The 13104-nt window shown below is 38.2% G+C and overlaps 1 protein-coding gene across 1 annotated transcript; it reads right to left on the bottom strand.

The window, feature by feature from the left end:
• Positions 1-1580: 1580 nt before the first annotated feature.
• Positions 1581-8276, bottom strand: LLPH (LLP homolog, long-term synaptic facilitation factor). Its single transcript, XM_090273568.1, has 3 exons — positions 8194-8276; positions 6510-6721; positions 1581-2021 (listed from the first exon to the last, which is right to left on the bottom strand). The coding sequence occupies exons 2-3, from the start codon at positions 6712-6714 to the stop codon at positions 1843-1845; spliced, it is 384 nt and encodes a 127-aa protein (XP_090129694.1). The 5' UTR covers positions 6715-6721; positions 8194-8276; the 3' UTR covers positions 1581-1842.
• Positions 8277-13104: the final 4828 nt, after the last annotated feature.

Consider the following 13104-nt stretch of genomic DNA (forward strand, 5'->3'; position numbering starts at 1 on the left):
TGATTTCTCAGAGGACACTTTGCAGGCAGGAAGGGACTGGCAAGCAGTATTCAATGTGATGAAAGGCAACCTACAACCAAGATTACTCTATCTAGCAAAACTATTATTTGGAATGGAAGAGCGAATGAGTGCCTCCCAGACAAGGTGAAGCTAATGGAGTTCACCATCACCAAGCCATTATTATATAAAATGTCAAAGGGACTTACTTAAGAAAAAGAAGATCAAAACTATGAACACTAAAATGGCAACAAACTCACAACTATCGACAACTGAATCTAAAAAATAAAAATAAAATCGAACTAAGCAAACCAGAATAGGAACAGAATCATAGGCATGGGGATCATTTGGAGGGTTATCAGCTGGGAGGGGGGAGGGGGAGAAATGGGGAAATGGTGCAGGGACTAAGAAGCATAATCAATTGGTACAAAGTAGACAGGGGGGAGTTAAGAATAATATAGGAAAGGGTGAAGCCAAAGAACTTATATGCATGACCCGTGGACATGAACTAAGGGGGGGGATAGTTGGAGTGAAGTGGGGTACTGGGCAGAGGGGAGCAAAAGGGAAAAAAATTGGAACTACTGTAACAACATAATCAATAAAATATACTTAAAAAAAATTATCCACTAACTTTTCAATGAACTAACCACTAAGTAAATCGGGAAAAGTCTATTATATAAAATAGTTTTTAAGATTTTACTGGCATTAAGCTTTATAGATTCAAAACGCCTAAAAGAGTTGGGTCAGGTCCTATTTATTTCTGTATTGTGTCACAGTCTAGTAGTTTGGCACAAAATGTGTCCTGATGACTAAGTGACCTTGTTCTAATAGATCTCATTTTTAACTTGGTTCTCCTCTGAAGTAAACAGCCTCTTCTCAGTAGATACCCACAAAGGCAGACATCCTATGTGGTTTCCTGCACCCTGGCACCTGGAAAAGTCCCCGGCACACAGCAGGCACTCAATAAATATCTGTTGTTCCAATGAATATAAAGTGTGGTTAGTATTATTATAGTAAAATTTCAGAGGGAATGCTAAATTTAAAATACTTTACCAACATTTCCAATAGTATATGTTATTCCTCTGAATACTAGTTTTAAAGAGTCAAAGTTAAACAAGTTTCTTTATTGCTAGATCTCTGTAATACAATACTAAGTAAATACTGCTTGTATATCTTCAAGTATGTAGTATTTCCCAAATTGATGTGACCATGAAGTGTATTTTTTTTACCACGCATCTGGAAAAAATGATTCTGAGAAATGTGTTATTTTAGGCTATCTAATATGAAGACTAATAAACATTAAAAACTACTTCCCAGGATGTCTAACCTTCTATCTAAAAATTTAAAAGAAGAATCTGATCTTTACTACTAGAAAACCTTAAGGATAGAGGAAAGAAAAGATATTCAAGATCTAAACAAAATACCTTTTATTATGAATTATACAAAATCAAAACTCAAACAAGTACTGCTTATAAGATCCACTGACATAATATTTTAAAATAACACTATATAACTAGTTTTCTTTAAATCTGAGTTAGTGTATCATTTATCTTTACTCATACCAAAAACCACAACCACATTAATATGTGATAGAATTTTAATGTCTTATAATCTCTTCATATTAAATAGCATCCAATTAAAATATCAGTATAGCTTTCATTCAGTGAAGAAAATATTTTATTCAAATTTCCAAAACAAATTTGAGGAGTTACGTTGGGTTTGAATTGAAGAAAAAGACCCAGTTAAGATATGGAAACAAAGTTTTCATCTGGTGGAAACTGAAATAAGTGTATACATTCTAATTAAAGATATGTCCCATGTGGCATTTTTCAAGTTTGGAGAAGTCTACCAGGCCAAACCCTTAGCCGCCTTCACTGCTTTTCCTTTGCGTTTCCCCTTCCTTTTCTCTCGCTTTGCCTTCAGCCTTTTTCTCTGCCTCTGGTTCATCCATATAGGGTACTGTCCATGCTGGTCTAGAAGACTCTTTTTGTTTCTCTTAATATCAGTCTCCATTTTCATGTCATCTGAATTAAAAAAAAACAAAAAACTTAATACTCACAAATGAAAACACAACCCTATAAAAAAGCATATTAATGCAACGAGAATATCAGAAGTGAAAGTGGTCTGATACAAAAGAACAAAAATCCCTTATTTGTGTAGAGCACTTTGACTAACACGCTGGAAACCTCTTACAACACACTCAGTGAAATCACACACATGCTGCCATGTGTCCCTACAACCATGAAAGACACAAAAGTATCTGTGAGGATAGAGACATCATCTATTTAGTCACTAAGACACTTTCTAAAAAACACTGTCATGACTGCCCTTCTTTGGAATAATAAAGGTTAAGTAGGGACTATTTAGGCTGTATGAATTTGAGTTACTGCATTAGGGGTAAGTATATGGGTCTGGGCAAATATCAGTTACATTTCTTAGATTAAGTGCCTTCTTGAGCTAAATAAGATAGTTGAGTCAATAAGAAATGTACCCATACTTCTAATGGGACAGGCCTTAGAAGTAAATGAGCTAATTTGGAATGAATGGTCACTTCTCATGACATGAACTTGGAAGAGGTGGAGTAGCAGTAAGTAGCAGGCTTTGTATGACAGAGATGGACAGAAACTAGAAAAGAACCGGATAGATCCTACCACATTTTTCCATCCAGATAACACACAGAAATCCAGCTCTCCTAGAGATTCAGCTCTTCTAAGAGGGGTCTTGGTATGAAGCTCAGTGCCACCATGATATAGAACATCCATCACCAACCTTATTTATTGTGAAGGAGATGTCCAGAATGTCCCAGAACTGACCAGGGTACACAGGTCTTCCATGATCTCTACCATCTGACATATTAATTCATTTATCTGGTTTATTTCTCTCTCCTCCAAAACAATGTAAATTCCACTAGAATGAAAGCTATTTCTCAGATATTCATCACTGTTTCCATAGTATCTGGAATAGTCCCTGGTATGTATCACCCATTTAATAACTAGTTGTTGAATGACTTTTCTGGGTGCTAGTCTAGGTTCTAGGGATGTAGTAGTGGTCCAAATAACCTCCTTCCTCTCATGAGGTTTAAAATATTCTGTTGAGAGGAAAACAACGAAACAAACTTCAGCCTGTGGTAAGCAGTTTTTTAAAGAGAGGTTCTGTATCTCTCTGCACCACAATCAGATTAAGTAGGACATGGTAAACTGTGGTAAGCACATGAAAAGACAATGTGGTGTTTTAAGCATAATAAATGATAAAATTCAATTTATATTCTAAAAAAGGTCACACTGATTGATTGGCTGAAATAAAAAGGGAACAAGAGTTGAAGAGAGAAGCAAAAAGGCTATTGTAGTTCAGCTAAGAGATGATGATGATTTAGAGTGAAGGCATACAAGAGAAAAATGGATAGATTTCTGATGTTTTTTGGAGATACACAGAATGTGCTAACGGTTTAGATGTCAGAGATAAAGGAAAGAGGGATCAAGGGTAACTACAAGGTTTGTGGCTTAAGAAATTAAGTGGGTAGTTGAAAGAGTAGAAGTGGAAACATGAATTTGAGGGCAGAGATAAGGAACCATACTGAACACAGGTAGATTACTAAATGAGGAAGCCCACCTCAACAACCTCAGTTCCATCCCCATTCAGTTCTCAAAATACTCCAAAAATGAGGGCAGCCAGACATTCCCCCAGGCAGGATATGAGAGAATTCCTCTCTGAGGATGAGAGAAAAGACCTACAGGTTCTGAGCTAGGTCTCCACAACAAAACTTTCCAGGGCCAATCCAATCACTCCGCAAGTCTAGCAGTTGACAAGCCCTCCTCCACACCTTGCCCCCTCCCCACAAGCTTCCAACCAACAAATATTTTCATGCCTCACTTTTAAATATAAACAGGTATCAATCACTAGACACTGAAGAAAAGCCTCTAATAAGAAAGAGACACAAATAAGGTAATGGAAGGGAGGACAAGAACCCAAGAAGGAAGATAAACAATACACAGAGAAGATCAAAATTTGTAACAGAAACTGTAATTAATACCCTCGGTGAGGTATTAATCAGAGAAGGAATAGATCCATTAAGAACCTTGGCCTGTTAAAAAAAAGAATAAAAAAATTGGAAATTAAAAATATACAAAACTGAATAACTCAACACAAGAACCAGACCATAAAGTTCAGTAAATTATAAAGTATAATGAAGGAAAAGGAGAGAAAATAAAATTATGAGGATAAATCCAAGAGACTCAAGAGTGAATGGGCAACTAGCATACAGAATATCTAACTTTGAGACTATTTATATATATATATATAGATAGATATATATATATATTTTCTTTTTTTGAGCATCAAAGCGAGGTGTTGATTTACGAGTCTGCAGTCGGGCACACCCTCAGCCACGAGAATGTGCGCAAGACTATATATATTATTAAAAATGTTTTAACTCACTGCAGTAAAATTAGTTTGAAACTTGTTTTTTAAAAAAAGAAAGAAAACCTCTTACAACTCAACAGCAAAAACACAAACGATCCAATTAAAAAAGGGACAAAGAACTTTATAGATCTTTCTCCAAATATACAAATGGCCAACAAGCAATGAAAAGACACTCAACATCATTAGTCATAGGGGAAATGCAAATCAAATCCATGATATACCACTTCACACCCACTGGATGGGACAATACTAAAATTAAAAAAAAAAAAAAAAAAAAAAAAGAGCCCTGGCCAGTATGGATCAGTTGCTTGGAGTGTTGTCCCATAACCAAAAAGTTGTGGGTTTGAATCCCGGTGAGGGCACATGCCTAGGTTTCAGGTTTGTTTCCTAGTTTGGGTGCATATGGGAGGCAACTAGTTGATACTTCTCTCTTGAATTGATTTATTTCTCTCTCTCCCTTCCTTTCTCTCTAAAAGCAATTAAAAAAAAAAAAAAAAGTCCTCAATTGTGGATAAAAACATAAAATTTTTAAAAATGCAAAATAACAAGTACTGGCAAAAATGTGAAAGAACTGGAACCTTCATATATTATTGGTAGGAATGTAAAATGGTGTGACTGATACAGAAAGCAGTAAACACAGAAGTATTATATGACCCAGTAATTCCACTCATAATTATATATCCAAAAGAAATAAAAACAGATATACAACAAAAACTTACACACAAATGTCCACAGCAGCACTCAAAATAGCTAGGTGGAAGCAACCTAAATGTCCATGAACAAATGAATGGAAAAACAGAATGTGATACATATATAAAAATGGGCTAGTACTGATACATAGTGGTACGTGGATGAACCCCAGAAACATTATAAATGAAAAAAGTCAAACACAAAGGGTCACATAGCATATGATTCCATTTATATGAAATATCCAGAATAGGAAAATCCAAAGGGAGAGAAAGCACATTAGTGGTTGCAGGGGCTGGGGAAGACAGAAAGAAAGATTGCTTCATGTGTATAAGGTTTCCTTTTAGGATGATGAAAATGTCTTGGAAATAGAGGTGATGGCTGGACAACATCTTCAATGTATCCCTCCTCCCCCCTCCTCTTCCCCCTCTCCCTTTCTCAATGTGACATTCCAGAACACATTTAAGCTGTTGTGAATGACCTAGCAGCGAAGAGACACAGCTAAGCAGGATGTATGAGTACAGCCTGAGAATGGAGAGGATTCAGATCACATGTGGAGACACTGGCCTTTGAGAGAGTATTAGGGAAAAACAGACTACACATTCAAATTCTTATAGACTTGTATAGTGGAAAGATGAGGGTATTTCTGTTGATTGTTCCTATTTTTCAAAGTTAAAGTAAAAAGTTTTTTGTAATTTTCATTCAAGGGGGTGGGAGAAGGGTGGAATGTGAAGAGAAAATAAACCATCACTGAAGAATGGGAAAGGAAATTTCTAGGATTGGAAGGTTAAGGGATGCTGTTCTTTTCCTTGACCACTGGACACCACATAATTGTACTGTGAGACCCTAGGTATTGTGAGTGCTTAATTTAGTTTGCTGTCAATGTGGTGCATTAACCAAAGTGATGAAAACCAGTGAGTCTTTTCCTTGTACTGAAACTATTCTATGCAGCTTCCAACTTTAGACTGTGATTAAAACATAGAGGTCCCTAATATCTGTCAAAATCAAATACAGGGAAATGTAATTTTCAGGATAATAATAAAAGGATATAGGACTCTTAATGGGAACTAGTTCTTGCAAGGGGTAAAATGAAGAAAGACGTACTTTCATCCTGCCTAGTCTAGGTTTGCCTATTCCTGCAGCATTATTTCTGAGACATTTAGGCTACTGTGTAAGCATCAAAGTCCCACTCTGCATATAAAAACAAGGCTGTTCACATGAATTGGCTATAAAATAGTTTTAACATCAAATCTCTAGTAGCGCTATAAGTCTTTAAAGAATCATGTGGGCACGTCAGGAGGTTTGTAGGGAAGCATGTGTGGGAATGAAGACAGGGAAAAAGGAAAAAAGAAAAAAGTCACAGGAAACAGATTCTTTTTTTTTTTAAACGAAGCACATAAACTCACCTTTTTCATCTTTCACCACACAGGGGGTTTTTGCTTCAGAATGTGTGGGGACTACCACAGTTGCTATCTCTTGAACATCTTTCATTAAAACATCAGTATCTACTTTAAGAATACTTTTTAGTCTGCTAAGTTCCTTTGGAGCATTCTTTTTTCTCTTTTCAGCACGCATCTTCCTTTTCCACTTACTCCGCAGGCTCTTAGCCATATTTTACCTGGAAAGTTAACAAAAACACATATTCAAAAGCAAATATTTACTATCAAAAAGGGGCAAATGCTTGGAAAAAGATCAAAAGGTATCTCTACAAAACACGAACAAACAGAAGGTAAAACTCTTTACCCTGTTCATGATTTATGATGGCTTAATGTGCAACTTATGGGAGGATCAACATGGTCATCTACAGCCCTTAAATAATTAAGAACATCAAATCAAACTCCCATGGGTCACTGGCTGTAAGTCAAGCTACTTCTGAAAGTTTCTGGAGTTTCCATACAAGGTACAGAAACTTAATTTTCCCCTAAATTCTGATTTCACTCAATCCTATAGGACACCCACCCAAGCCATCATTACCCATCACCTCAAGTCAGTTTAGCTATTTTAAACTTGACTGTTTCCACTCTTGCTTTTTCTCCATCCCTTATTCCCAGCCCTAAATCCTACACAAGGTTGCTAGTGTGAGCTTTTAAAACCTTAAGAACGCACAATCGCCTCTCTTTAATGACTTCCCACCCACCTACAAGGTTGTTTGTGACCTGACCCCTTTGCCTCCTTCAACTCTCTCAACTCGTTCTCCATCTCACCCCAGGTACCAATTACATCTGAAAAAAGTCCAGCTGATGACAATGCAGTGGCAGTGGGATGTGATGAGGGGTGGGAAGAAAGGGATTATAGAGTTTAGAAGGAAACTTTTGAGTGATTTATAACATCATCTTGTGTTGATGGATTTATGTTTATGATGCTTATTGTGTTAATTATACATCAATAATGTAGTTGTACATAAATCATTAAGACATGATTGGGACGGGATGTGGAGGAGTTCAAACTATGTCCACTGCAGTACCTTTATATTTGTGTTCCTGCGCCTGAGAACTGACCTTTTCAAGGCTTACTCCTTCACTTCAATAGCTCAGGAAGGGGTTCTCTGACCCTGTAATCTCCCCTTTTTATTCTCTATGCTACATCCTCTTCCTTCCTTCTCAACACGTGCTACAGTCTGAAATTATTTATTTTCTGTCATCCTCGGTGGACTGTGGGCTCCATTAGATCTTGTTGCCTTTACAGCTCCCAATACACAGCTTTGCTATATATAGCAAAGGTTAAATAAAGATTTGTTAAGTAACTATTGAAGTAACATTTTTTTCTTTGGACGCCAGCAATAACAAACTCAGCGGTCCTCTTGCGTACAACCCAAGCCCTGTAAGCGGCGGGGTTAGGAGGGTTTCGTTAAGCAACCTTGAGAGCCGAGGTTAACCTGGGCGAGAAGGAACGACCAAGGACTCCAGTGCGCACGGAGCACGGAGAAGCCCAAGGGCAGCCACCAAGACAACGAGTCCCTCGCCCTCGAGGGAGGCTTGTGTCTCTGGGCCGGGCTCAACTTCCCCAGTGACGAACCAGGATACAGACAAGCTTCTCAAGGAAAGGCCGGAATCGAGCCCCAAAACCCACGACCCACTGGACACAACTCACCTAGAAAGGTTCACCACTCACACTCCGCACGCTCACCACGACCGGAAGTGGCCGCACTTCCGTCTTCCGGGCTGCGGGTTCCACTCCCTATCGCCCCCGGCGCGTTGCACGCCGGAAGCCAAATGCCCGGGGAAGCCTAGAGGCGGGGTCTTCTGGAGTTGGGCGCTGACGTATTTCCTGCCTTTGGTGCCAGTGCAGACTTTAGAGTCTGGCTTCTCCCAAACAAGTTCCAAAGTTGAATTTGCAGAATGCGGAAGGGAATCCCGGTGGAGGTTGGCTGCCAACTGGGACCGCTTCCTGAGCGCTGCCGGGGTGGCCCTGAGATTTTAACTCAAGAAGTGACATTCGCCAGCTGACCCAGCCTGTCAGGTATGGAGCTCAGAGCTGACCTTTAACCCTCATGTTCACACAGTACTAAGATTTCCTTAGACCGAATCATCCTTCTAGAGGCCGAACCGAGATCATTATTTGCATCCCTTAATTACGTTTTCCCGTCCTGGGTGATGGTCTCACAGATATATGCATCTGTCAAAACTTATCAAAGTGTGTTTATTATTGTCAGTTATACCTCAAAGTTCTTACCCAAAACAAAAAAGCCTTTCCCATCCCAAAGACAAGTTTAAAGAGTAAAATGATCAAAGTAATTCGATTTAACCAATGTTTACCTGGCTAATTAATGTATGCCATCCAGTGCCAAACCTAGGACAGCTGTCTTAGGTGATGGTCATATTGGTCACAAACAACACTAGTGCTTTTTATTATTTTACATATGCTCCTAATAGCATAGGCTTTGGAACCAGGCAGGTCTGTGATGTATTTTTTATTCCAACACTTCCTTGTGATATTGATGAATAATTAATGTCTCAGAGTCTAGATATCTTTGTCCATAGAATGATGCTAATTAATCCTAGGTAGGTGATATGAGCTCAATACATGGTAGCTCATCATTTTTACATTATAATTCAAACAAAGCACAGTACTATTTGTCGCCGGTGTTTTTTAGAGACTTACAACATATACAAAAAAAGGGGGGGGAGGGGAATGAATCATCTTTAATGATGACCTAGTAAATTCCTGTCTGGTTGCTGGTAGAGTTCTGAGACAATTTGTGGGTACCTTTTTTCCGTAACTTTGTGTCCTTTTGGAAACCTTACATCATATGGAAATTACTAAATTCAGAATATACCGAATTTTTCTTAACAGCTGAAAAAGCTAACATATGGTATATTCAAAAGCATGCCTGAGAGACCTACTTTCTTTAAATAGATTAAATTCTTATAGAGCAAGTTTCTATTTTACAAGTTAACCATATATTAGAACTTAGCCACTTTTCCTAAAAATAAATGTTCACACTGCATTCTAATTAAAGAAAACTCACTTTTAGCTAATACAAATTGACTGCACCTTCCATAATATACTAGGCCAAGGCTTTTGAATAGACATTTGGCATCAGAAAGGGGGTGGGGGGGCTTATGACAATGTCTTGGTGTTAAATATATGCCATAATTCAGCATTACTAAATCTTTAAAAAAGTCATAGTCTGCATTATTGAAAAAACCTATTTAAGTTCCTCACCACTTTGTATAAAAGCATTTCTAACAGAATAAATGGCCTTGGTATATTTAATAATCCTTAATTCATTCCCTGCTTCATACATTTGCATATGTCCTCTGTGATAGGCACTATGCTGGGTATACAAAGATGAAGGAAACCAAACTACAGTCCTCAGGAAACTTGAACCCCTGACGGAGGGAAAAGGCTTAAGGACAAAACTGGACATTGCTTCTTTCTCCCTCTCAGAGCTGGATGGAGTCTATGGGACTGGAAGCACAGCTGGGTACCTGACAAGAAGTGGGCTGGTTCTCCATTTAAACAGAATACCAACGCTATGGACACCAGCCACGGTGGTCCCTGCAGTCAGGCCTCTTCCGTGGAAGCCCTGATCTGCATAATCACTGAGTGAAAACTAGGAAGATTTCTAGGGTTCAGATGGTGACTCTCTGTTCTCCACGCCCTAGATGATGGGAACTTCAAGACAAAGCTCTACACAAAGACGAAAGGAACAAGCAAAAAGAACTTAAGGTCCCAGCTGCTCCAAAAAGTCCCACAGCTGGCTTCTGACACCACTAATGCCCAAAAGTGCCTCAAGTGGATCAAAGTTGGGTGTGAGGGAACAAAGGCAGGCAGGCAGGCAGGCAGGCAGGCAGGGCCTGCTGCACCTTTCCCCTAATTCCTCAATGAATGGTTCTCAAATACTGTTCTTTCCTCGTTTTCCTCCTACCTCTCTGACTGCATTTTGTGCTTTGCATGTGGAGTTGCCTGTCATCCTGCTAATGCCATTTTTTCTTTTTTTTTTTTACCATTTCTGGAGTCAGCATATTTTCACCTTTATTTGATTTAAGAAATTGAAACTGCACATGCTTTTATTCAGTAATTCTGCTTCCGGGTATATTTTCTACCTGGGCAAACTCTCTTATCTGTGCATACTAGTAAACAGAGACATACAGAGCAAGACTGGTTGCGATGGTAAAAAATGAGGAACCATTTAAAATTCAGTTACAGAAGAATGTATGAATAACTATGGTTCATTTATAAAATACAATATTTTATATCAGTATTTTTTTTCTTTTTATTGAATTTATTGGGAGTGACACTGGTTAACAAAATTATACAGGTTTCAGGTGCACAATTGTGCAAAACATCATCTGTACACTATGTTGTGTGTTCACTCCAAGTCTACACCAGTGGTTTTCACACTTCTTGGTCTTGTGATCTCCTTATACTCTTAGAAATTACAATATTTATCATACCAAAAGTTAAAACAATTTTTTGAAAATTTTTTATTTTAACAAGATTAATTACATATCTACATTTTCATTTTAAAACTTGTATTTCCCAAAGCAAAAAAAATAATTTCCTGAAAACAGTGGCATTGTTTTACATTTTTGAAATGTCAAATATGCTTTTGCGTATTTAGTATCCTTACTTCCAATTCACTACATTCTGCCTTTGAACTGAAAAAATTATTAATAACAGCAGCTGACATTAAGCTCTTAGTTAACAGTCCAACAAGGTAGGTATTGTTATACCCATTATAAAGATGATGCAAAAGACCTAAGTAAGGATAATTTGCCAAAGGCTACATCATTTAGCTGCATAGCACCCACTGTGCTGTGTTAAATTTAAGTCCAGCATTATGCAATTGCATATTCAACAATTCATAATGATAAAGTTAAATTTACAACTAACTTACCAGAAGCTAAAGCCATACTACTAATTCTTTTCTAAAATTTTGTTTAATCTTCACCCAAGGATATGTTTATTGATTTTAGAGATAAAGGAAGGGGGAAAGAGAGGGAGAAGAAGGGAGGGAGAAAGAGAGAGAGAGAGGGAGGGAGAGAGAAAGGAAAGAAGGGAGGGACGGATACATTGATCAGTTGCCTCAGAATGTGCCCCAACTGGGATCTGAACCTGCAACCTGGGTATGTGCCCCAACCGGAGATCAAACCCACAACCTTTTGGTGCATGGGACTACACTCCAACCAACTGAGCCACTCAGCCAGAACTCCATACTACTAATTTATTTCAACTTGAGAGTTGGGAAAAATGATGCTTAGTGAGTGGTATGGGCTGAGTTGTGCTCCTGCCCCCCACTTCAAATGATTAGGATATCTATCTTAGTCTATTAGGGCTGCCATAACAAAATACTAGAGACTGGGTAATTTATTTATTTTATTAAAGGAATTTTAATTTTATTATTAAAGAGAGGGAAAGGGAGGGAGAAAGAGAGGAAGATAAACATCAATGTGTGGTTGCCTCTCACGCCTCACCAACCAGGGACCTGGCCTGCAACCCAGGCTTGTGCCCTGACTGGGAATCTAACTGATGACCCTTTGGTTCGCAGGCTGGTGCTCAATCCACTGAGCCACACCAGCCAGGGCGAGACTGGGTAATTTATAAACAATAGAAATTTATTTCTCACAGTTCTGTAGGTGGGAAAGATCAAGATGCCAGCAAATCTGATCTCTGGTAAAGGCCCTCTTCGTGGCTCACAGACTATATGTCTTTTTGCTGTAACATCACATGGGAGAAGGGGTGATATTTCTCTACAGGGTCTCTTTTTCTACTAATTCCATTCATGAAAGCTCTACCCTCATGACCTAATCACATCCCAAACGCTTTACCTTCTGAAACCATCACAATGAGCGTTAGGTTTCAACATACGAATTTTGTGGAACATAAACATTCAGATCAGACCACTGCAAAGTACTAACCCCTAGTCTCTCAGAATGTGACTACATTTGGAGATAGGGTCCTAAACAGGTAGTTAAGGTAAAATGAGGTCACTAGGGGGCCCTAATCCAATATGACTGGTGTCCTTGTAAGAAGAAGTCTGGACACAGACAAGTACAGTGAAAAGACCATGTGAAGACCCAAGGAGAATAAGACCATCTACAAGCCAAAAGAGAGGCCTCAGAGAAACCAGCTCTGCCAACACCTTGATCTTGGACTTCTAGCCTTCAAAACTGTGAGAAAATAAATTTCTGATTAAGCCACCCAGTCTGTAGCACTTTGTTATGGAAGTCCTAACAAACTAATACAGCGAGGGAATTTGCCAAAGTTTCACTGGCCCTTAGTTCACTGCTATAATTTTAAAATGAAACATGTATTTAAGAAAACTAATAGTGTCGAATTTTATGTCAAAATATCTGACCTTCAAACACTTAATACATTTTTAATAAAATATCATTAACATTTCAATATAACACTGAATAAGTCTCTTTTCAATTTATCTTTTATAATATTTACTTTCTAAATAAGATTAAAATCTCCTAGTAAAAGATTTATAATTTATATTGGGTAAGGGCATAAGTACTTTAAAATCAAAATCAAATCTAATGTTACTTAAGA

Source organism: Furipterus horrens, unplaced genomic scaffold, assembly GCF_987537825.1.
Source record: "Furipterus horrens unplaced genomic scaffold, mFurHor1.1.pri manual_scaffold_4, whole genome shotgun sequence".
Taxonomy (NCBI): Eukaryota; Metazoa; Chordata; class Mammalia; order Chiroptera; family Furipteridae; genus Furipterus; species Furipterus horrens.

Bases quoted from the DNA above. Each gene is read 5' to 3' on its own strand.
- LLPH (XM_090273568.1), bottom strand. From the start codon at position 6,714: ATGGCTAAGAGCCTGCGGAGTAAGTGGAAAAGGAAGATGCGTGCTGAA. The intron at 2,022-6,509 runs GTGAGTTTATGT...TTTTTAATTCAG, and splicing joins TGTGGTGAAAGATGAAAAAG to ATGACATGAAAATGGAGACT.